At 58.1% G+C, this 22,950-nt stretch overlaps 2 protein-coding genes across 5 annotated transcripts; one reads left to right on the top strand and one right to left on the bottom strand.

Annotated features, from left to right (window-relative positions):
- Window positions 1-737: 737 nt before the first annotated feature.
- Window positions 738-17,226, bottom strand: LOC112986406 (apoptosis-inducing factor 3-like). The gene is made up of 19 exons (XM_026105661.2): window positions 17,157-17,226; window positions 8,139-8,211; window positions 7,858-7,967; window positions 7,665-7,774; window positions 7,059-7,103; window positions 6,896-6,977; window positions 6,656-6,768; window positions 6,146-6,232; window positions 5,571-5,662; window positions 5,195-5,325; window positions 4,469-4,584; window positions 3,949-4,020; window positions 3,560-3,623; window positions 3,018-3,094; window positions 2,819-2,936; window positions 2,256-2,354; window positions 1,681-1,756; window positions 1,024-1,128; window positions 738-891 (listed from the first exon to the last, which is right to left on the bottom strand). The coding sequence occupies exons 2-19, from the start codon at window positions 8,198-8,200 to the stop codon at window positions 849-851; spliced, it is 1,602 nt and encodes a 533-aa protein (XP_025961446.2). The 5' UTR covers window positions 8,201-8,211; window positions 17,157-17,226; the 3' UTR covers window positions 738-848.
- TLCD2 (TLC domain containing 2) lies at window positions 9,840-20,989 on the top strand. Of its 4 annotated transcripts, none has more exons than XR_010392281.1 (5): window positions 16,363-16,676; window positions 17,205-17,287; window positions 18,212-18,294; window positions 19,649-20,648; window positions 20,767-20,989. XR_010392281.1 is itself a non-coding variant. In XM_064523311.1 (4 exons), exons 1-4 carry the CDS (start codon window positions 15,724-15,726, stop codon window positions 20,024-20,026), a joined length of 591 nt encoding a protein of 196 aa, XP_064379381.1. In that variant the 5' UTR covers window positions 9,840-15,723; the 3' UTR covers window positions 20,027-20,989. The 4 variants fall into 4 exon arrangements, 2 of the variants coding, with proteins under 2 accessions (XP_064379381.1, XP_025961445.2); XR_010392282.1 differs by having other exon boundaries at window positions 19,649-20,612; XM_064523311.1 differs by lacking the exon at window positions 16,363-16,676 and adding an exon at window positions 9,840-15,770 and having other exon boundaries at window positions 19,649-20,989.
- The last annotated feature ends 1,961 nt before the right edge of the window (window positions 20,990-22,950 follow it).

A 22,950-nucleotide genomic window follows, 5' to 3' on the forward strand; every position in this document is an offset into this window, starting at 1 on the left:
AGTAAGTGCAGCGTTTGCAGTGTTTCCTGTAGAAAGCACAGGCTCGCTTGCTGTTGCTTTGCAAAAATCTAGTAACTCCTTCCTCTAGCACGGAGACTGTGCTTCCTGCAGCATCCGGCTGTCTCCTCGCAGCGTCCCCCGTGCGCAGACACCGCGGGAGAAGGGATGCCGCGCCGGGCTGGCGTGCGTGCTAGCAAGGCTTGGATCTCTCTGGCTGCTATGAGGCAGTGGGAAGCGCTCTCTGCGGTAACTAATGCAATATTCAAGACCGCTGTAGCGATGCCAGCAGGTGCTGTTCACTCAAAGGTCGGATCCAGCCCTCCCGTTAGGGGTAAGGTATTCAGTGCGAGCTCTTGCACACAGGCTGCGTAGTTCCCAGCTGTGAGAGAGCAGCTTGCCTTGGCTGCGGCTCCCCTCGCTGGGAAAACATGCTTTTGGAAAGCAGAAGGTCAGTGTGACCGGCGTGCTGAATGAAAGCTCCCTGCCAACAGCAAGCTGGGGGCAGGGGGGTAGAGCTGGTGTATTTACGGGCTTACGGCCTTCTCTCCTGCTCAGATCCTCAGCAGGGCAGAGCTCCAGCACTCAGGCATCCTCCCCTTGTCCGGTGCAGCAGATCCCACTCCAGAAGAGAGGGGAAAGCGCTGCTTTGCTTTGCCCCAGCTTTCTTTGGCTGTGGCGTGCAAGTGAGCAGCCCGGAGCCAAGGGCTGACTGCAAACAGAAAACGCAGGAACTGGGATCAGCTTCACTTGGGCCTTTATTCTCCTGTGCCAGGATGGGAGGATGTTGAGCTGCGAAGCGGTAACACCTGGGTGGCTCTGTGCCCTTCGCGGCGGAGCGTGTACTGAGCTTAGGTGTGCGTCAGCCAGGGTATATTGGTGATATCACAGGCCCTGAAAACAAGAGGTATGTTGGGGAGCTGCAGTAACTCCCCTTGACTTCGTGTCTCCCAGGGCTCTCTGCCTGCGTGGGGAACGCAGCGCAGAGTGGGTGGCACTCGAGCCACGACTCGCGGTGGCACTTACTCTGCTTCTTCTTTAGAGATCTGTTTCCCTGAGTATAAAACCTCTGCGATCAGAGACACCATGGGGTCGCAGTTTAGGCTGGCAGCCGCAACCACATAGCCGTCCCTGAAAGAGAAAGCGGAAGAATGTGGATGTCCCCAGAGCAAATGACTCTGCAAGGCAGCAGCCCAGTGCTGCTGTGGCTGTGGGCCAGTTGTATACTGGAGCGGTCGGGGCAGGGCGGCTGGTACTGCAGCAGGCATGGCAACCTGCAGCACATCGCCTGGTGCTGCTGGAGGCAGGGCACTGAGTCTGAGAGCAGGGGGAGAGGCAGATGGGTCCCTGGCTCCCTGCCTGGCTGGTGTCCCTGTCCCCGTGAGTGCTAGCCTTTCCCATTTTGGCTATGGGGCCACGTGGCATCTGTCAGATCTCTCGTGGAAGCTGCTCAAAGCTCGCTCTCTCCTCCTTGCCTGTCCTGCTTCATTTTTCTCTCCATGCTCTGAAATCATTTCACTGCTGGACCCACGGCTGGTGGCCCCTGTGGTGCGCAGCCATGGGAGGGTGACGTGGAGCTGTCCCCCCACCAAAGAGGGCTCTGCAGGCTGTTCCGGAGAGGACCAGGCCCTGCTCCCCAAGTGCTGCTGTGTCAGGGTGCAGACTGGCTGCAGATCCACTCACTTGATGTAGAAGATCAGGAACTTCAGTTGCTCCAGGCTGCCTTTCACGACGGTGTCCGTGTATCCCTCCCCGCAGCCTGCGAGAGATCATTGCAGCCTGCTCGGGGAGCTCCAACACGGCAGCTGCCACCAGTCCTGCCACACTGAGCACAGGCGGGGGAAATAGGACATGCCTCCGGCTGGTGGAGGGCCTGCACTGGGACAGGGACGGGGATGGGGAGTGCATTTGGAGGCCCCAGGCAAGCAGAAGGGACCGGGAGCTGGAGGACTGTGTCATGACCCTGAGTCTCTCGTCAGCTCGGAGAGGGAAGTTCTTCCTCCTTTGTAATTTCTACGCCACTAGAGATCAGCCAAGAACAAGGGCTCTGTGTATCTTGCAGGCCCAAATCTCAGAAATGGAGCTCACAGACCTGCTGTGGCAGCCAGTGCAAAGCTTGAACTGCTTCAGGTCATCTCTGTAGCTGCTCCTGCCCACAGCCTCGACGAGCTCTGTGTGTTTACAAACCCCAGACCCAGCAATAGCCAAGCAGCTCAGCTAGGAGGCAGTTCAGCTGTTATCTCTCTGCTCCCTCCTACCTGCATAGCGGATGCTTTCCCCAAGCATTGTGGTCCAGAAGAAGGGGACGGTGTGCAATTCCTTCTGCTTCTTCAGCATGTTTAAGGCAGCAATGTGACCTGTGATGCCCCAGCAGAGGAAATATTTTTGTTTCTTGTAGGTTTTCAGAGAAGTTGCTGAATGTTAAGCCTGCTCATCTCAACCCCACCTTCTGGCTTCTTGGTGCCCCAAATCACTTGTGCTAAGGGCTGATGTGGATGGAGCAGTTACATGTCTTGGTCTGGACTGAAGACTGGGCCAGAAGGTGCCTGGAGAGGTATATCCCTCTCTTCCTCCCTCACACCAGGGCTATATAAGCTGTTTGTGAGGAGCCAGGCTCCTGCTCTCTGATCAGCACACCTGCAAGGGTGCACAGCTAACTCATGAGGCTTGTGTGAGGGCCATGGACCCTTTCTGCCCAGCTTTGGCCTGGGTAGCCAGCAAGCAGGGCCCCCTGCATCCCGCTGCTGTGCTGTCCCTTGAGCCCTGCTTCCTCGATACCTCTCTCCACGGGGAGCTAGAAGGAGGCAGCTCCCTGTCTCACCGTGGGCCTCAGCCACCTGTTGATGATGGATGCTGAGCTGCTCCCCGTTGAGCAGCGCTACGGGAAAGGAAACCACGTCTCCCGCAGCGAAGACATTTGGGATGTTGGTTTGCATGCGCTGAGGGGACAGAAGGCAGTTAGTGCAGTGACGGGAGGAATGGGACTGGGTGAGGACCCTGGCCGCCCAGCTGGCACTTACCAGATCCACCAGGATGGCACCGCTGCTATTCCTGGCGATGGAGGTGCCCTTCAGAAATGCTGAGCTGGGAGACACACCTGCAGGGAAAGGAGCAAGGGCACATGCAGCAAAGCGCTGCAAAGGCAGGGAGGAAATTTGGCCTAGGCCCCTACAGCAGGCACATGCCTTTGGTGCTTGCTCAGTCTGCCTGGACCAGAGCAGCTAGCAGCAGTGCCCAGTGCTTGGGTTGGTGCTGAGCTGATCCCGGGGCAATAAAACCAGGTCACGAAACAAAGCGTGCTCTGATAATACAGCAGCGACCTACAGAGCTCAGCAAGCATGCCAAAGGCATACCGAGGGTGCTGCTTCCCTCCTGCCAAGTGACTGCTCGTGGGCTGTTGACTTTCTCAGGTGTTTGGGGCCATGAGGAAGGGCTGGACAATACAGTGAGAAAGAGATTGCAAGGAATGGTGTGCACTGGGAATGGACTGGAGTGCTCTGGGATTGCTGGTTGCTTTCCCCATCCCCCAAACTGCCTCTCTCTCCCAGCCGGAGTCTCTTACCTATTCCAGCCACCACCACATCTGCAGGTATTTTCTTTCCACTGTCCAGAACAGCCTCTGTGACCTAGGAAAGAAGCAAGAATTAGTAACAAAGGGCTAAAAACTCTGTCCTAATTCCCACAGCCTCCCAGCTGCCTGGTTCTTTGCTTCCCTAGATTCAGATCTTGACTTTAAACCACTTTGTCCAGCTAACATGTTGCTAGGAATGTAAGAGAAAATGAAGATGTTGCCCCTAAGATATAAACATGTGCTGGTGCCCTTTGAGCCCAGATTTGTGTGCAGTGAGGGTCTGGACATGGGAAGAGAGCGCCTAGGCACAGGCGCATACCTCAGTTTGGGGGTTTTCCCCCTAAAACTACTAGTTCAGGTATCACAGGGCCATGACTGACCTTTCCATCTCTTCCTTTCAGCTCAGAGAGTTTTGTTTTCATGTAAAACTTCACCCCTTTGTTTTGCAGCATCTGAAAAGGAAGAGGAAGCTGGTATGAGCACTCACTAAGAAAGTCTAGGCTGGTAAAACAGCAGTACCCAGGCAAAACCCAGGCAGGCAGCTTAGCTGCAGCTCCAGGCTGCAGAGAGGTTTCAGTTGTTTCCCCACCTCCCAGCTGGTGCAGGGCGCACCGGAAGCCTGGCTTGGCTTTGCTCAGCCCTCCTGGTCAGGACCAGCGCGTGAGGTGGGCTTGGTGATGTAGCTGAGCGGGGGGAGATGGGACACTTGTGTGAGGCAGGTTGGGGCCAGCCTTGTATGCATGGCTCGCTTCGGCGAGCTGTGTGTGGGAGAGCTGGCTGGACACACGAGGTTACGACTTGGAGAGAGCGAGGGCTGGATTTTCTGGGCTGGTGCAGATCACAAGGCTGTTTGGATGGCATGCGTTCCCTGCCCTAGAAATGAACACCAGATTTCCTAACCTTCATGACAACGCCTCCAACCTGAGAACCCAGCACGTTCTGGAAAGGGAACTCCTTCTTCTCCACCACTGAGATGGCAGCAGCCTTGTCTGAGAGGAAGGCAGCTATCTCCATTCCTGCAAGCAAAGGACATGCCCAAGGTAAGCCTGCTGCAGGCATGAACCTGCACCCTCCTTCTTGGAAATCTTTTCCCCTGCTAGCTGAAGAGAACAACTCTGATGTATTGCCGGCATTTAACTGCTCTTCTATGCATTTCTGGGCTGATATATTTAGCCTCTCCCCCCCCCCCCCCCCAATTCTCTGTTCTCATGTACTGTTGACCCAGATATTAGGAACTGCAAAGAAAAGCTCCTGGCTGTGTGCTAAACAGCCCCCTTTCCTTGCCTTACTCCCTTCCCTTTCCAGTGCTTCTGGAGAGTCCAGCTCCTCCAAAGGACGGTAACCTTTTCACAAGCTCCTTTTCGTAAGGACCTTTTCAGATTTCCCTCTGTCCAGGTCCAAGAACTGTTTATAGCTCTCAAAGTTTCTGGTTATCAGAGGAAAGAGTTACTGCACGCTGGGTAACACATACCCCACTAGCTACAGGACTCCAGGGAGGGACCAAGCTAGGTAGCAAATGAACATGGTGTTCCCCCTTCCCTGAGGGCCTCTAGTTAATCTGCACACACAGCAGAAGGGAGTTTCAAGGCTATTGTTAACGACTTGATATCCACCCCAGCCTGACACCTATGAACGAAGCTCCTATGATCACCAGATTCTTGCCAGTTGCTAGTTCTAAGATCTTGTTAGAGTCTTCTGGGGTTTGGAGAAGACATATGTTCTGCAGGTCTGCACCTGGGACTTCAAGGTGGATGGGGCTGAAAGAGAGATAATCCAGATATGTGTCATGATCACAAATGAAACAGGGAGGAAGGGAGGCCATACAAACCCATGCAATCCCTTGGCCATCTCATCCCACCCTATCTTTTCATCTCATCCCCTATTCCCCTCCCTCTCATGCGCCTCTAGAGTGCCTGATGCTACTGAAGAGCTCCAAGCCCCAGTGTCGAGCCATCTTGTCCTGTCAGAAATCTTGTGCATGACAAGTGTTTTGCACACTCACTGGCTGCCCGTGGCAATGAGCAGGTGATTGTACTTCTGGGAGGACCCATTCATGAAGCCGACCTTCTGCCTCTGGAAATCCACTGATACTGCCTGCAGGAGAAGATAGGAGGCAAAGATCAAACAAGCATCTCTGGTCGACACCAGCACTGGTGTCCTGCCACATCAATCTGTTCTGCTTGCCTGTGACTGGGTCTCCTACATTTGAACACCAAGGTACGACAAGGAAATGTTGGGGTCCTGTCCCTCACTTCCCACAGGTGTTAGGCTTTGGGAACACTAAACATCACAGCACTAAATCTGGGCTCTGCTAAGGGGTGCACAGAAAGCTAGTTTCAAAGGTGACCCTTTTTGCATGTGATGGGCACAACTGTCCATGTGTAGTGTAGATAGACGTTACACCCAAAACATGTACACAGTCCTTAGCACTGGCCTCGGAGTGCTGTCCCAGGAGATGTGTGTACCAAAGCAAAGCCCTGCTTTCTGGAAAAGTAATATGCCTGCAGGTGCGAGCATCCCTTCCACACAGCAAGGACAGGACCATGCATCGAGAGCCCATCTGAGCTGCTCTCACACCTCTCTCTCTGTCCAGAGCTCTATGCCACGAGCATCAAGGAATTCAGACGTCCTCAGGTAGATGTCCTCAGCCTTCAAGTTCATTTTCTGGAAACAAAACAGAAATGTAAAGTGAAGCACTTCTTCCTACTGCCAGTGACACTCTCACAGTGTTTACAGGGAAGTATGTTTGCATAAGAGGCAAATTCTGCACTAGTGACTCACAGCTGCTCACACTGCCCTATCCCCATCATCTTCCTGTCGCCCCCTCAAAAAGCCACCAACTCAGCTCTAGCAGGGAGAACTCAGTCGAAGGGGATAAAACTTCTAGCTTATGGTGGTCTTTGATCAAAGACTTTCTGGGAGGAAGCAGTGAGACATTAGCTGGGAAGTATATCCCCCTTCCTCACGGGTATCTCAGAGCTCTGGCTCGGATGGATCATTTTGTCACTCAGCCTGGTCCTGAGCGTGGGCCATGCCCCTGATTCACACGTGATACCCGGCACAGTCCTTCCCTTGCCACACACAAACCTTGCTCAGTTTAGCCTTGTCATATGGGCCATGTTTGTCTTTGGTGGCCATGATGATCCTGCCAGTGAAGCCCTCCTGGCGAAGTGTTTCTGCACAGACCAGGGCAGCCACACCTACGAGAGATGCTCAGCTCAGCCCCCCTGCACATCGCCCTGGGGGAGGAGGAAAGCCCTCCCTGGAGAAGAGCTTGGCAGCTCCCAGCATCTGTGGGGAGGGCAGAGTACAGACCACATCACTGACCTGCCCCCAGGAGCAGCACCGTGTCCGGGTTGAGAAGGCATCGCTTGCTTGTGTCCTTCACTCTCAGGCTGCTTTCGAGATCCTAGAAGAAAGTGAGAAATACTGAAACCATGTCTAGCCCGAGCTGCTGGTTGTGCTTGGTGGCAGCAGGTAAGGTCGGTACCTTCTTTTTTGCTGTAACGAACACCTTTCCGTCTTCCACCGTTACCTGGAGGGGTGGAAGCAGTGCGTTTCGGTGCCGCGCTCTAGGGCTGGTGGCAGGAGCGCTGCTGAGCGGCTCTGCTCGAGCAGGCACGCTGCCCCGTGCTTGCTGTCCCCACAGCGGCTGAGAGCACGGGCAGGGCTCTGGCTTGGCGCTGGGCATCCCGGGAATGGCGAGCTGCCACACCGCTTGGAGCCTGGAGGGAAAGGGGTCTGGGACGCAAAGCCAGAAGCCCCTGGGAAGAAGCAGGGGGATGGAGCCCAGCTGTGAGGATCAGATGCTGCTGGGCGTTCGTGGTGCTCTGCTCAGCGGTCTCGGTCACACCAAGGTGAGCTGCGGCAGCTCCTGGAGGTGCCAACAAGCTCACCGGCTTTTCTCCTCTTCCCGGGGCACTCAGGAAGAGGAACCAAACCTTTTTTTCTTATTTTTCCTTGCCCAAAGGAGCTGTGCTGGCTAGGAGGGGTGCAATACCGCCGGGGGTATTGCATCACCCTCGACAGCCGGGGCGTTAGGACGGGGGGCTACGTGGCCCCGAGAAAGCCCAGGGCCACGCGAGCACGGGGTCACCTTGAAGCGGGGAAGGCAGTCCAGGGCAGGATACTCCTCGATGTCTCCGGTTTTGACGTTAAAGCAGGCGCCGTGCCAGGGACAACGCAGCCTGTCGCCTCTCAAGACGCCTGTGACAAAAGCAACGAAAGCCCGAGCGGCGCGGTCAGCGCGGGCCCCCGCCGGGGGGGCTCGGCCGCGGGCGGTGGGTCACCTTTGCTGAGCGGGGCACCGTAGTGGGGGCACCTGCTGCCCAGGGCGCTGAACCTGGTCCTGTTCCTCACCAGCAGCACCGTGTAGCCGGCCACCACGACCTCCCGGAGCCTGCGGGAGAGGCGGATGGGGAGGTGGGGGGCGGCCGGAGGGGACGCGGCGCCCGGGGTAGGGGGAGCCGGGCCGGACCAACATGGCGGCGTGGTCGCCATGGCGACGCCGCCCGGCCTCGCCGGCACCCCAGGCCTCGTGGCGCGGGGCTGGGGCTCCCCGGGCACTCACTCGCCATCCCCGACGTCGGCCTCGTCGCAGACCTCGACGGTGACGGTGTCTTCGCAGTCCATGCCGGCGGGGCCTGCGGGCGAGCGGAGGGGTGCGGGTGACGGCCGCGTCCCGACAGCTCCTCACCCCAAAAACCGGGGTGACGCCATCCCGCGGCTTCTCCCGGGTGTCCGGCTGGAGCCAGGGTGACGGATAACAGCAAACGCCCAGGGACAACCCGCACCGAAAACGTGCATTTCTCTGCTTTTCCTCCCTTTATCTCCAAATTTGGAGCCCGTCCCGCAGCGCCAGGCTTGTTGCGGGCTGACAGCAATGCAGGTAATCCCTGCCTCGGTCGGCTTCCCGCCCAAAAAGGAGGCAAAACCCTCATTTTTAGTGCTCCTCCGACCCCAGCAGGCAGTGCGTTAGAGAGGAAAGGCTGCTTTCCTCTCAGTTTTGGGGGGAAAAAATGAAAAACCGAGCACAAGAGGTTCTGCTCAGCGGGCCGCGTTGATGCAGCAGGCGAAACCAGCAGAAAGCAGCGCTGCGAGATGCAGAAGCAACGCGTCCGCCCTCCCCGAGGGCCCCGCCGGGCCGCTAACACTCACGCCGTCCCGCCGAGAGCCCGCTGCTGTCCGGGTGCTCCCACCGCGTCTCCAGCGCGCCAGCCCGGCCGCCCTTCCCTCCCGCATCCGGGCTGACGCTCCCGGGAAGCCGGCAACGCCTGGGCGCCGGGCGGGAGCCCCGGGAAGGAGCGCGGTGGCGGGGGCGGCATGGGAAGAACCCGGCCCATGGCGCTTATCTGCTTTCTGCAATTGGTTGGCGCATCAGTATTTGTCTTCTCCTGAGCTTACAAACAGCTTGTGAAAGCTGGGGATGCTCCGGAGCCACGGCACAGGCGTGGTCTGAAGGCTTGGATGCATCATGTGCAACACAGCTTGGGAAACAAAAAGCGGGTGAATGGTTTCACCCTGCTGCACGCCTGTCACCCGCTTTTCTTTCTCAAAACGTGCTGTAGCTGAGCGCACCATGCTTTTGCAGCACTTTGGGGTGGTATTGCTCCTTTTTATGTGTTTCTGTAACATTTAAAATGATTTAACTCAATTTTTGGCCTGGAGCCTCTCTAGCACCTGCTGATTTTAACGAGTCTGAAGCATTCGGCACCTCTGCAAATGACTTGTACACAAATTCCACTTCTGCATGTACAAATTTTGATCCGCCGATGGCCAGGCACGGGGTCCTGGTGCTGTTGTTCGGTGAAGGCGTTAGCGAAGCCTTACAAAAAGCAGTGCACTTCTTACCCTTGGCCACCGTGCTATTTTTGCAACAGTGTGGGAGTTGCAAAAATGGGAGTAACGCCTACACTGTTTGTGTCTACTCCAGTTTTTGTCTATATTTCACAGTCAATATGTCTGAAAACCTTAAAATATGCCTCAAAAGTTAGGGGGGAAAGTTTCTCAGCGTGTTTTCACCATCTCCCTTGCAGCGGCAGAGCTTTGCAGCGACCAGCTCTCCGGATGCCCTGCAAGCGCCAGGCGGAGCCGGTGCCGGGGGTCTGCTCGCGTTCCCGCAGGGCCAGGATGTCACGCGCGAGCGTAGCCCAAGCGCGGTGCCTGCCCGTGATGGGCGCAGGTGCGAGGGTTTTTTCTCTCAGTGCCAACAAGCAGCTTTTGGGCTCTGCCCTCTGGCCAAGAGCCGGAGCGTGAAGCAATTTGGCTGCCGAGCGGCTCTGTTCAAACTCTGTAATTATCCTCCCGGAGCAGGTTCCCACGTGGAGCTGCCGCAGCCGCGCGGAGGCTTTCTCTGACTCAGCAGGATCTGCCGGAAAACGCTGTTTGCCGAAAACGCTTGGGGACGGAAGCTGCCGCGCTCCGGCAGAGCAGCAGGTACAAAGGCCGGGGCCCGGCTTCGAGACCGGCCAGGTGGCACCCGCTTCGGTGCCACGCGGTGACTTTTGCACCGCGGCTGATTTGGATGCTGGCTGCAGCCGAGCCCATCAGCCCCGGCGGCGGGGGACGACTGCTGAACAGCGCAAACGGAGGAAGAGGAGACAAAATCCTCCCCTCTGACTGGGAGAAAGACGACAGCAGCAAAGGCTCCTCTGCCAGGAAAGTTAAAAAAGGCTCTGACTGTAAGAGCAAGGGCTTGAGACTAGGCACCGCTTCCCTGGCAGCTAGCACCTGGGAGCACACACAGATGCAAGGGATTCGGGGAATGGGATGGTGCTGGAGGCAGATTTTCTGGAATATATTTTGCAAGTGTCTTTTGACCCTTTATTAGGTAACCCCGAGCTAGGTATTCAGAGCAGTTCAGAGCTTTGTACGTAAAACAACAGGATTGAAATTAGACAGGAAGGAAGAGCGAGAGGAAGTGGTGCCCCGGAGCCCCGATGGCACACAGGTAAGCACACGCAGTCTCAAGGGACCTGCCGCCCGCCCGCGGGCTGACTCATGCTAGCTGATGAGCCAGCCTCATATTTTACTAGATATCTTCATTTTTCCTGCGTCTCCTCAGCGTTGCCTGCACTCCAGAAAATTTGGTTTTATAGGCAAAGATTTAGCAGGGGTAGCCCTCCCCCGTTCGAGTCCCTATTACCATCAGCCAGCGCAGCACATTTTCCCACGCCAGAATGGAGCCGTGGCATTGCAGATATATAGTTGTCCCTCCTCTGCTTTGCCCCCAGCTTGAACAGGTCACTGTCTACTCCTGCCTTAGAAGACCTGCTGATTTGAACCGAGCATTACATACAGAGTCAAATATTACGGAAAGATGTTTAGGCACAGGAAGAGGAAGCAAGGTAAAACCGTAGCAGAGCTAAAATGATTAATGGGACATTGCTCTCAGAACAGCCTGGGTTGTGATATTAATACTGAGAGGATTCAGAAGGGAATACAGCAGGAGCAGCAGCGATGAAACGCCTGATGCAGGAGCCCCTGAGGGGCTCAGCAACGCGCGGTGCTGCATGCCAGGGGTTGGGTGCCTGAGGCACGCGGCCGCCTTGCCGGGCTCCTTCTGAACCTGCCTGAATTGCAAAATCTGGTGGCGTCATAAATGCCCCATGACTGTGCATACGACCAGAAAGCACATAGATATCTATCAGGAATTACTTAAGCTTCAGAGTGGTAAACTGAACTGGAAAAAAATGTTTATGCCACAGGGGAAGCAGATGGAGAAGGAAATATTTAGTATAAATGGATTTGCTTATAGGGTAAGAATAATTACATGCACTGTTTCACATATTCTTCCTAAGCATTCATGTCTGGCCGTAATAAGAGATGGGATACTGGGGTGGACGGACGCCTGAGCCCACGTTTCCCTGTTCTTCAGTCGCATCAGGAAAGGAGGAACCTAGAACCTTCCTAATAGCAGCAGGTAAAAAATCCATACAGTGGACAAATTTGGGGCACATCAGTCACTAAGACTGTGGGAGGAATACAAGGAATTGAGCATGCTGCCACGCTCACAGGGCTTGTGCCTGTATCACTGCTGTGTGGGACGTCACCGGGCTCTGGAGCTCTGCAGAGGTGTGGGAAAGGTCCCACCTGTGGCCACAGGTCGAAGTCATGCTGTGTGCTTGTTGGCAGTGGAGAAGATGCTTGCGAGACCGAAAGCAGCAGGAAAGCAGAAGCAGTCATGCATCTGTCGGTGGAAATGGTTTTTATCCCATGGTGTAGCTGTGCAGCTGGGGAGAAAAGGAGAGGGCACATTCTTTGCCCGACTAGATCGTAACAGATGGTCCAGCCCAAGCCCTTGAGAGACAGCTGAGCCACCGGCATCCTTAGCTATGCTATGCTGTTACCACAGGTTTCTCATGTAGGTCCCTTGCACCAAATCCTGAGCAAAGAGCCTTCCAGTCCTGCAGGAAGAGCAGAGCCTCCTGACAGACAGAAAAACAAGAGTCTCCAGAACGCCTAGTTCACTTCAACCCAGCAAAGATTTAATCCTGCCAGGGGCTGGTTTAACATGTGGGCCAAGCAGGCTCTGCCAGGGTGGTTCTGGCCTCGGCTGAGCAGGTTGTGCCTGCGCTGCAGGCTGGCAAAGGGACCGTGCCAGCACGCTGCACGTGGCCGGGCAGGGCGGGCGGCTGGCTGCTGGGAGCACGACACCCTGCTTCTGCGAAGCTCGCAGGAGGCACTGCATTATTCAAGGAACAGTGTCCCTACGGGTTGGTAAAGGCATCCCTGTCCGGCCAGCAGAGCACATGCAGGGCTGGTCAAAACGCTGCGGGAAGGAACAGAAGAGTTTTCCCCTTGCAGGGACGAGCTCACAGGCTGGAGCGGAGGGACTGGACAGACTGCAGTGCAAAGCGAAACTATTTCTCCAGCCAGACAAGATCAAGGCCTGAGATCAGTGGTTCTGTGATGCACGCTTTGGTATTTCTTGCATTAAATCCTTCGCCTGGGGCTGTGTGGGGGAAAATGGAGCTACAGACCAGGCAAAAAAAAAAAAGACTCAGCACTGCCAGTTCTGTCAGAAGCCCTTCACCTGCTCACCATGCTCGGGAACTCGTGCGCCTGTCTCCTGTGCCTGAGGCAGGTACATCCACACTTCCACCTGGAATATATCCATGCCCTCACATGGACATGTGAGGGGTGAGCGCTTGGGTATGCAATGATTTCAGCAGTCTTCGCAGCTACCTCTGAACTGCTTCGGCATGCTCTGCCACGTGCAGAGTGCATTTTACACAGTAGATCATCTTATAAGTGTGGGGTTTATAGGCTTTCTGAATAAGAATGTGTACACAGAGAGTAAAACTTCCCTGTATCATCTGACTTCCTACAGCCTGGCAGACAGCAGCGACACAGCTTAGAGAGGGACGAGGAAGACAACTAATCAAAGTTGAAAGCAAAGCTGCTTGATTTGCTTCGAAATCTTGGACTCCTCAAATTATGTTAGGTGTGAGCCTGATCCTGCATTAGATAAGCAGATGGCCTTTGTGCTTTCCCAGCTGGAGGGAGGTGGATTAAGGGAGCGAGCCTTTCCAAAAACAGCCTCATGACTTTTGCCAGAAGGACTTTGCCGCGTCAGAAGTTCCCACGTCTGTTGGCGAAGGTGAACCCCAGCCGAAGTCCAGGAGCAGAGCGGGCTGCTGCTGGCCTAAGGGACGGTGGAGCCGTGAGAGCATATCTCACCGTGGGGCGACCTGCAAGCACCCAAACCTCCGTCCACGAGCAGCGGGGAGCACCTGGGAGAGGGCACGGTTTATCTGGGAGAATTCAGACTGGGGATTATCGATGAACTGCTGGGCCTGGACTGTGGAAAGTGGATCATCGGTCCCAGATGCAGCGTAACTTGCTGCAGAGAAACCCCAACCTGTGAGACAAAAAAGCTGGTGTCTGGCGATTTAAAATAGTGCTGCTGCCTCGATTTACACCGTGGCTGCCACACTGCACAGTCGCCACTGCGGGATCAGCTGTGCTCCCCGCAGTGTTCTGGCATGGACCCAGCATGGCCTTGTTTGACACCTGGAAGGAGCCCCCTGCCCCGCCGGGAGCACAGGTACCGGGAGACGCGTCCCCAGGCCGCCTGCTCTGTGCAGCTGAGCTGCCTCCCTACAAAAAGTGAGGCAATGGCCTTTCGGGGCTGTTGGAAAACTTCTCGAAATTGGGGTGAAAAGGGGAACATCTCCAAAGAAGGCGTGAATGCTGGATCCCTCCGGAGCAGGGCCCTGGTGTGCCCGGCTCTTCAGCGAGGGTGCAGGGACCTCTTGTGGCAGCGGTGCTGGAGAGCTCCTCTTCCCCGTTTCGCCGGAAGGTCTCAGCCGTAAGGGCTCTGGCTCGTACCCGAATGCTTGGCCTGGTCTGTTGGCAAGGGATCCCTTCATAAGGGCGCTTGGGAGTCTCCGTCTCTGAAACCAGCCCCGCTTCATCCATCGCTGCAGAGGAGGGCAGGAAAGCAGGGAAGGCGGAAAACAAGGCTCGTGAGACCGCGCTGCCCTGTGGCATGCCCTGGTAAAGTTAAATGAGGTCTGGGCCAAACGTGTCCAAAGGTAGTCAAATTTTTAGTGTTGCCTGAATTGCTGCCTATGCTAGTGCTGCGGTAGGTGGGCTCAAAGCCCTGAACCACAGGCTCAACTAATCACAGCTTAAATTCCTTCCATTTGGAAGCAGCAGGTAAAAAAATCTCCTGTACCAGAAATGTTTTCACTGTTCCTGTCCCCAGCCCCAGCTTGGCCAGATGTTAAAAACAGAAGAATATCGTTGCTGACGGAGAAGCAACAGGGCTCCCTCCCAACGAGGAAAAACAGCGCTAGCCTCATTGGCTTGTCAGAGACCAGGACTTCTCACGGAGCAACACGGCCTCCAGCTCACCGAGTGCCTCTGGCGTGCAGGAAAAGTGTACGTGCCGCTCCTGCCCTTAGAGCTTTATACAGCATAACCCCAGCTTCGCCGTCCTCCTGACACCAAGGAAAGGGTCTGTAGAGCTTGCTGAGCTGGAAAAACTGCAGAAGGCTTTCCATTAAGAACCAGCTCTCTGCAATTTTATACTGCAATTAATTGTTTAGTGATTTTCCGTATCGGTGCCTTGGGCAGCCTAGAGCATCTCTAGCCCCAGGCGGACGCAGACGGCGCTCCCTTTCCTGTGGATGTCTTACGCTAAGCAGAAATGGCTCTGCATTTGGCCCTCTCAGTATCAGATTAGCCTATGTGATCCTTCAAGTCCTAATACATTGGATTATTTATAATCCTCGAAGCAGTCAGGTGCACCAAATGCTTCAACCAGTGTCTCCCTGCCACTTACCACTGCAAAATTACATTGTCTTTTCCAGCTTTTAAGCAAATTTCTGAAGCATGAACAGACACTTTGCTATCTGTTGGGAATATCTCCCCCCACCTTGTTAGGATCTGATTTAAGCACGCGCCTCCTCAGTAAATCTGAGCCCGTCTCTTCCCCCAGCCTGTCGCTTGCTCATGTTCCAGTGTCAGTTACCCCAGCCAGGGCAGCGACTGCGATTTCCAGCTCCACGCGCTTCTTTTTAAGCAAAGAGTAACTAGAAGATTTCATCTCAAATTAATACCTCAAAGGAGACGCAGACTTTGACATTAATCGGTGTGTACATGATGACTCACTGTCTGCAAAAGAGACGCAGGCACTGTGCAGCATCCCTGCTTCTGGTGGCGACATCAAAAAGCAACAAGGGACTCATCAAATTATGGGAAGCGAAAAAAAGCGTGTAAGAGCGGTATTAAAGGACGGAACAAAAGAAGCTGTGGGTACATGATGCTGAATTCCCGCAAGTCCTTGACAGCAGAGCTGGACTGTCCCAGACACCGTCGAGTTTTCTACTCAAGCCTGCGTGTAGGACAGGGGGACGGAGGTCACTAGTGCTGCAGGTGCAGAACCAGCCTGCTTTTCTCTGCAAGGTGCTGGGCATAGAAAGGAGGTGCATGCCAGGAAGGGCCTTCTTGCTTGCTCAAATTGCAATCGCTTTCACCAGTGAGCGAATGAGGGTCCCCCGGGTCCGTACCCAGGGCCAGGCACGGCTCCCCGGCACGGTGCAGCCCTGACGGTGTGCGAGCCGCACCACCATCGCGCCCTGCGGACGCCTTGGGGCGAAGGACCGCTGCCGGCGCACGGGAAGGGTTTTCACCCTGATGCCACCGACATGGAGGAGGGACATCGGGGGGACAAGGAACACGTCCCCTGCTCCAGGTGGGAGCATGCAGGGCGCAGCTCTGCAGCGGCCCTTGCAGCCGGTTTTTAGCCTAGTCCTTGTGTCTGATGTGCAAATGCCAAGGGAAGAATGACACAAGCCCCAGTAACCCCCCTTTCTCCCCCTTCCCGAGTCACTCGCCAGCACGGGGGTAGCTCCCGCAGCCCACGCAGCTCTTCCTGCTGCGCCAGCTTTGCGTGGTGATGATGTGCCAGGAGGGAAAGCAGATCCCGGGATGGCACCTAGTCATGCACGTGGGTTTTGGTGTTTATGTGACTGAGTGGGTAAGGAAGTGAAACTAAAGTGCTTAATGGGGTAATTGATGGCAAAACACTCTCACCGTGTAATTACTACCTTCGTTAGGATGAAGGTAAGGGAAAGGAGCCAGGGATGAAGGCAGGGTGACGGAGGCGTGCTGATGCACGGCAGCATCGCGTGCAGGTTTAAGTGACAACAAAGTGTCCCCAGACAGCGGCAGCTTCCCCGGAGCCACCTCCCCTCCTGCAGCCCTCGGGCATCGCTCGGGGCCCGGGAGCGCGGGGCGGTGCCGGTGGCCGGGGCGGTGCGGTGCCCGGTGCCGCCGGGGCGGTGCCGGTGGCCGGGGCGGTGCCGGTGGCCGGGGCGGTGCGGTGCCCGGTGCCGCCGGGGCGGGCGCTTGGCGGGCGAGGCGGGGCCGGTGCCCACGGGAGCGCGGCGGGCGGCGCGGAGCCCCCGGCGGCGCCCATGGCTCTCGGCCCGGGGCTGCTGCTCGTCGCCGGCTCCTTCGCCGCTTTCCGCCTGCTGAACCGGGGGCTGGAGCGGCTGGTGCCGCCGCCGCCCTCGGCGCGGCGCAACCGCTGGAAGTGGCGCAACATCTGGACGTCGCTGGCGCACAGCCTGCTCAGCGGCGGCGGCGCGCTGGCCGGGTGAGCGGCACCGGGGGCGCCCGGGGACACCGGGAGGGAGGAGGGGCACGGGGGGACTTGGAGGACCGAGGAGCACCAAGAGGGACCGGGGGGACCGGGGGCTCCGAGGAGGACCGGGGGCACCAGGAGGCAAGGGGGGCACTGAGGAGCACCGGGGGCACTGGCAGGGACCGGGGGCACCAGGAGGGAAGGGGGCACCGAGGAGCACCAGGGAGGACCAGGAGACGGGAATGCACCTGGGGGTACTGCGAGACGGGGGGGGACCAAAGGGACCAGGGGCCTCCAGGTGCCACCGAGGGGCATGAGGGCACTGATGGAGGATGAGGGGACACGGAGGCACCGGGGGGATCAGGGAGGCACCAGGGAACAGGGAGCTGCAGAGTGGGGGGGGAGATCAGGGCCACCAGGGTTAGTGGGGGACTGGGAGGCACCGGGGGGATCACAGGGCACTGGAGGCACCGAGGGAACCGGGGGGGATACCTGGAGAGACCGGGACACTGCCGGGTGCTCATGATGCCTCTCCCACAGGTTCTGCCTCTACCCTGGGCTGCCTGAGGACCTGGTCGGCACGCATCCTCCCGGGGCGCACGGCCTGGTCGCCGTGTCCGTAGGTGAGGGGGGACGGGCTGGCCCCCTGCTCTGTACCCTGGGGGCTTCCCTAGGGACTGTCGGTGCCCGGTACCAGCCCCCCGTGCCACGTCCCCAGTGGCGACGTCTCCGGTGCCCCAGACAATCGCCCTATTCTTGGCAAGGACAGTGGCTCCCTTCTGTCCCACGGTGCCCACGGCCAGGAGGTACCGGGCACCAGGCTGCCCGCTGCCTGCCACAGTCCTCCTGGTGCAGCCAGGGCTTGGGGGCATCCCAACGGTGCCTGTGATGTTGGATCCATGCAGGTCCCACCAAAGCCTCCCCCAAAGTGGGCAGTTCGGACACCCTGCGTATCCCTGCACTCACCCCAACCCGCCGGCGTGGAGGCTGGGAGATCCGAGTCCTTTGGCTGGGCGAAGCTTGCTCCCCTTTGGCACTTCGCAGAGCTGTTGCCAGCCCCGTGGGCAGTGCTAACGGGCTCCCCCCTGTCGCTACGGTTCAGCAGGGAGGGTTGAGTGTCTAAAATGCCTTCACGGGGTTTGCTGCTGGCAGCAAATCCTGCAGCTACCAAGGGCTCCACACTCAGAAGAGCTCCACAACGATCAGTCCCAGACAAGACCCTCCCAAGGGTGAGGGCCCAAGTGCTGGGTGCCCTCACATCTCACCCTCCTCTGGGAACAGCACCCAAGGGATCAGCTCATTCCTCTCTCCAGCAGTGCATCCTACAGCGCAGTTGCAGGAGAGATGCAAAATGCACAGCAGTTCCCCCCCCCCCCCCCCGCCCCCGGTGTGTGTGGTCCCACGTGTGACCTCCAGCTGCACGGCAGAGCCATAGCCATTGCTGCCCCGGGGGGTCCTGCACGGCCCCGCCGGCTGCCGAGGCTGCTGCTGCCGGGCTGAGCCCCCAGCCCGTCCTGGACCCCTGCTCATGGCATCTCTGTTCCCAGGTTATTTCCTCGAAGACTTCGTGGACATGTTGTGCAATCAGAAACTTCAGCAGTCCTGGGAGCTGCTTTTCCATCACTCCGTGGTGAGTCCAGCGGATGCTCTCGGGGGTGCAGCGCTGAAGGGGAGGGGGTCTGAGAACTGCCCCTCTCATCACAAGGGTAGTCAGCGAGGTGGGAACAGACCCCCAGCACTTGCTCCGCCAGGCTGGGGCTGGCAGGACCTGGGAGGGGCTCCTGGTTCTGCTGGACCAAGTGTTTTCTACCTGTTGCAAAAATCTGTGTCTGACATTTCCACCTTTGGAGCGGAGCCGTGCAGCCCAGCTCAGCAGGGTACCGAGGCCTCTTGATCTGGTGGGACCTGCTCTACAGAAAGGCACCCAAAGGTGGGGTTGAACAGCGCCCTCCGACTTCCTGCTCCAGCTCCCATCAGTGCCCCATGTGTTTCCCTGCACGTGCCTTCACTCCCCAGGAGCATCGCGGACGCTGCAGGGCCGGGGCAAGCAGGGGAGCCCACTGGGCCAGCGGTAGCCAGGGGTGTGTTAGCGAGGCAGGACAGCGGGCAGAGCCAGAGACCTGCTGGCAGGACCTGCCGGGGGGAGCCTGGGGTGAGACGGGACATGCGACGGCTGGGTCCACCATCACTGCAGAGCCCAGCTCTGCTGGCTGCTGCTGGCGAGTCCAAAGGTCATTTCCACAACAGATCTAATTCAGGCCAAGACAGTGACTTAGCCAGCAGGGAGCGGATAATCTCATTAAAGAGCCTGTACAGAGAGCAGCATTGCTGGTATAAACTGAAGAAAGGTCCGAGTATGCGGCAAAGCAGCCGCAGGGCTCTCTAGTGCACCAAAGCCACTTAATCCCGTCCGTGTGTCTGTCCCGGGGAGAGTCCCGGAGCCAGCAGCGGCCGTAGCCCTGGGCTATACGTCTCTGAGCCAGCTGTGGCCATAGCCCCGGGCTGTACATCTGCCCTCTTGCTGCATCATCCTGCTGTTTTTCCGCATTCACTGTGGGAGGAAAAACCTGCTGGACCACAAGCAACAGCATTCCCCAGGCCAAAAGAGCAGGGTTAGGTCTGGCTGTTCCTGTCTCCTTTTCCAGCCCGCAGTTTGTAGAAGTGTCTCTATCTCCTCCCTCTGCCTGCCCCTTCCTCCCACCAGAAAAAAACACCCAGGCCTCATGCAAAGGCGGGGAGACTTGATCTGGTGCTGGAGGCGGCAGCACCAGCTGGAGGCTGAGATGCTGCAGAGATGTAAGTGGGGGGGTGGCCAGTGGTTTGGCACTGGCATGACAACGGTTTGCACCTCTGCTCCATGTTGCACCCAAGCACAAAGGGCTTCAGCTTGTGGCAACTGAGAGCTGCTGTTCCTGCAACCACCTACACCCTCGTGAGGAGACACCAGCTCCCCGGCTCAGCCTCTCCTCTTTTCTCCTTCTCAGGTGATCGTCTGCTTTGGTATTGCAGTGGTGCTCCACCAGTACGTCGGGTTCGCTCTCGTGGCCTTGCTGGTGGAGATTAACTCCATCTTCCTCCACCTGCGGCAGATTCTGCTCATGGCCAACCTAGTGCACACCACCTGCTACCGCCTCAACAGCATCATCAACCTGGGCACCTACGTGGTGTTTCGCATTGCCACGCTGGCCTGGATGACGCGGTGGCTCTTTCTCAACCGGGAGAATGTGCCCTTGGCAACGTACGCCGTGGGCACGGTGGGCATGGCAATCATGACACCCATGAACATCATCCTCTTCTACCGCCTGCTGCGTAGTGACTTCTTCAAGTCCAGCCAGGAGGTGCAGCAGGACAAGGAGAAATAGCCCCTTTCCCTGCAGGGTCCAGGGGATGAGCAGCCCCGAGGCCTGTGGAGGAGGACAGTGAGGAAGAAGAGCAGTGGAAAATGAGCATGGGTATTTCAGTGTCTTGCCTGGAGGGTCCACACTAACCAGAGCACCCAGGCTGCTCCAGCAGCTGCAGTTCCTGGGCCCCATGCTGCAGAAAAGGTGCTCCCGGACCAGGTGTTGGGGCCCTGCTTCCCCTGCACTTTTGGATGACGTGGTTGGACACCTGGGAGCTGCCCAAGGAAGCCCCGACAGGTCTCACAGCTCTGTAAGGCCACCACTGAGATGAAAAGGGAGCGGGGAGAGCAGTTTCCCTGCTGCTGTTCTGGACAGCCGAAAGCTGCCATCTGTACCTGACCCCTTTGGTGCTGCCCCCCGTGGCATGCCACCAGCTGGGCACCAGCACTGCCCAAGGGCCAGTGCCATGGGGACCTTGCTGCCAGCCCTGTGTTGTCCATGGCACGTCCCACCAGGCAGGAGAGGCTCCAAGGCTTCACCCTCGAGGCCAGGTCCAGCGAAAGCCAAATCCTGCACGCGTGAGTCCTCCCCGAGGAGATGGTCCCAGGTGGGTGACGGAGGGAGAGCCTGATGCCAGCCCGCGGTGAGTCTGGCCCTGGCAGCAGAGCACTGGGCAGTGGGTGCCATGTCCCTGGGCTCGGGGACGGGCTGTCAGCTCCTCCTGGCACCTGGACGTGTTTCCAGTGTCGCTTCGTTCCCAGGTGCAACAAGTCCCCCTGCGCAAGCGTGGGAGAGAACGAATTGCTGGCCAGGACAGCGGTCACTTCCCACGGAGGAGGGGTTGGCCAGATGGGGACAGGAGATGGGCCAGATTTGGGCATCTCTTAGGAATGAAGAGTCCTGCTCCAGAGCCCCCGTAACGCTCCTGCGTGGCAGCAAGCGCTCATACTAACACGAGCTTTTAATAAACAGTTGCAAACGAAACAGCTTGAGGGGAAGGGGCTCAGAGGGGAAAAGGGACTGTGCATCCCAGGCTGCTCCAGCCGTGTCTCCCCCCTCCAGAGCAAAAATGCACCGTACACATCACAACCTACCTCCGTTAGGGGCTTTTCCCCTCTCCTTTCTATGGAAGATGAAGGTCTGGGCCGGGAGCATAAGGGGCAGCAGGACTGGCCGCAGCTCTCCCCACGTTGCCTTTTTCCTCCCGATTCCCACGCGCTGCCCTGTTCCCGGGGGCCCAGCGCCTCACAGAAAAGCAAGGCCATCCCGCTCAGGGTTACGTGTGCCTGTTTTGAGGAATCCGCTGGGGCTCCATGTTGCTGTCTCTATCTGGCAAATAACCCTTCACGTGTGATTTCTCCGGTGGTTTGAAGCGACGGGGGGACAGTCTGAAATGACCAGCAATGCACTGCTCGGGGTGGGTGGCTTTTGTTTCGAGGAGGAAAATAAGGGCTCAGACACATTTCTGCCCAGATAGAGAAAGACCAGCGAAGCGTGTGGGTAGTGGGAGGCTGGAAACGACTCGTGGCCAAAGCTGCTTATGTTTCTATTTGCAGACAGTGCAAGGAAGCTTGCAGGTGCAGGGTCTGGGCTTGTCACCCCGGGGCCCACGGCAGTTATTGAGCGCCCACATGTCTTGCGCTGCTCCCCACCAGGGCAGAGCGGGCAGCCGGTGCTTTTGGACTTGGCCCGTTTCTGCACAGTTTTGCAGGAGCTGCCCCTTTGGCAGCGCGGCCACGCCGCCTCCACGCCCGTGCAGCAAGGCTTGCTCTGTCCCCTGCTCCTGCCCACGCCGGGCACGTTTCTCAAGGCCCAGATTGTGCTGCCACATTCCTGCCGTCACGTGGATCCCGTGTGCCCCAGGCACACGAGGACAGCTGGGCACCCCCCCACTGAGACCCCTACCTGGCTGGGCACACACTGGTTTTCTGGATATCTCACCTACAGAGCAGCTGCGTATGGAGGGTATCGCAGCAGCGGGTTGAGGCCAGGGAAGCCCTGTTTTAGGGGACTCTCTCAGCAGATGTGATTTTCCCACAGTGCTAACGGGGGCTCTGCAGCTCACTGCTGCCGGATGCTTGGGTACCGGCTGCTCGTCTGTCCTGATGAAAAACGCTGCGGTCTTGATTTTGCGCAGGGAGCCTGCCCCTCCACGCAAGGCCGGGTTAAGGGACGCGGATGCCCCCTCCCGCTGCCCGGAGCAGCAGGGCATCCCTGCCATGCCCAAGCCCCGACGCGAGCGAGCGACCGACTGTTTGGTGGCTGCGGTGCGTTAACCCCGCTCATCTTCCTGCGACGCGCTGTACCTCGTGTTTTCACGATATACCGAGCCCGCTCAGGGGGCTGCGTGATGGCTGCGCTCCCGGGGGGGCCGAGGCAGCGGGGCCCCAGGACGGCAGCTAATTGCTGACGCCGCTGATGGCCCCGGTGCCGGGTGCTGGTGGAAAGGAGGCCCCGTTGCTCCGGCCATGGGATGGGGTGGCCCTGGGGGGACAACTGAGCACCGTGGGGCCACGTGGGCTGGCCAACGCGGGCACTGCCACTGCCCCTGTGGGACCTGTGTGCTCTAGGGCCCCCGCAGCCTGCCCCACAGGGGCCGGGGGGGGGCCTCACCCCACAGCACCCCAAAAGCACCCTATGGAAGTTCCCCCTTGGCCCACGAAGCCCCATGGGGGGGCAGAAGCACCCCACAGAGGGTCCCCCTCAGTGCCCATAGGGCCTTATGGGGGGCTCACCCCACGGCACCCCATGGAGGGCCCGCCGCACCCCACAAGGCCCCGTGGGGGAGGCCCTTGCCCCCCAGCACCCCATGGCGGTGTCCCCCTCGATCCTCACAAGGCCCAATGGGGGTGTTCACCCCACAGCACCCAACGCAGAGTGCCCGAGATCCCATGGGGGGCCCCTCTCCCCCAAAGCCCCCCATGGGGGTCCCCGTCACCCTAGGA

This window comes from Dromaius novaehollandiae, chromosome 19 (genome assembly GCF_036370855.1).
Source record: "Dromaius novaehollandiae isolate bDroNov1 chromosome 19, bDroNov1.hap1, whole genome shotgun sequence".
Classification (NCBI taxonomy): domain Eukaryota; kingdom Metazoa; phylum Chordata; class Aves; order Casuariiformes; family Dromaiidae; genus Dromaius; species Dromaius novaehollandiae.

Excerpts from the sequence above, each read along its gene's own strand:
- LOC112986406 (XM_026105661.2), bottom strand. The coding sequence starts at position 8,200 with ATGGACTGCGAAGACACCGTCACCGTCGAGGTCTGCGACGAGGCCGAC. Across the intron at positions 6,769-6,895 it reads GGTGCTGCTCCTGGGGGCAG|GTGTGGCTGCCCTGGTCTGT; the intron begins GTCAGTGATGTG and ends CATCTCTCGTAG. Across the intron at positions 4,021-4,468 it reads TTGGAGGCGTTGTCATGAAG|ATGCTGCAAAACAAAGGGGT; the intron begins GTTAGGAAATCT and ends CTTCCTTTTCAG.
- TLCD2 (XM_026105660.2), top strand. The coding sequence starts at position 16,495 with ATGGCTCTCGGCCCGGGGCTGCTGCTCGTCGCCGGCTCCTTCGCCGCT. Across the intron at positions 17,288-18,211 it reads CCTGGTCGCCGTGTCCGTAG|GTTATTTCCTCGAAGACTTC; the intron begins GTGAGGGGGGAC and ends CTCTGTTCCCAG. Across the intron at positions 18,295-19,648 it reads TGCTTTTCCATCACTCCGTG|GTGATCGTCTGCTTTGGTAT; the intron begins GTGAGTCCAGCG and ends TCTCCTTCTCAG.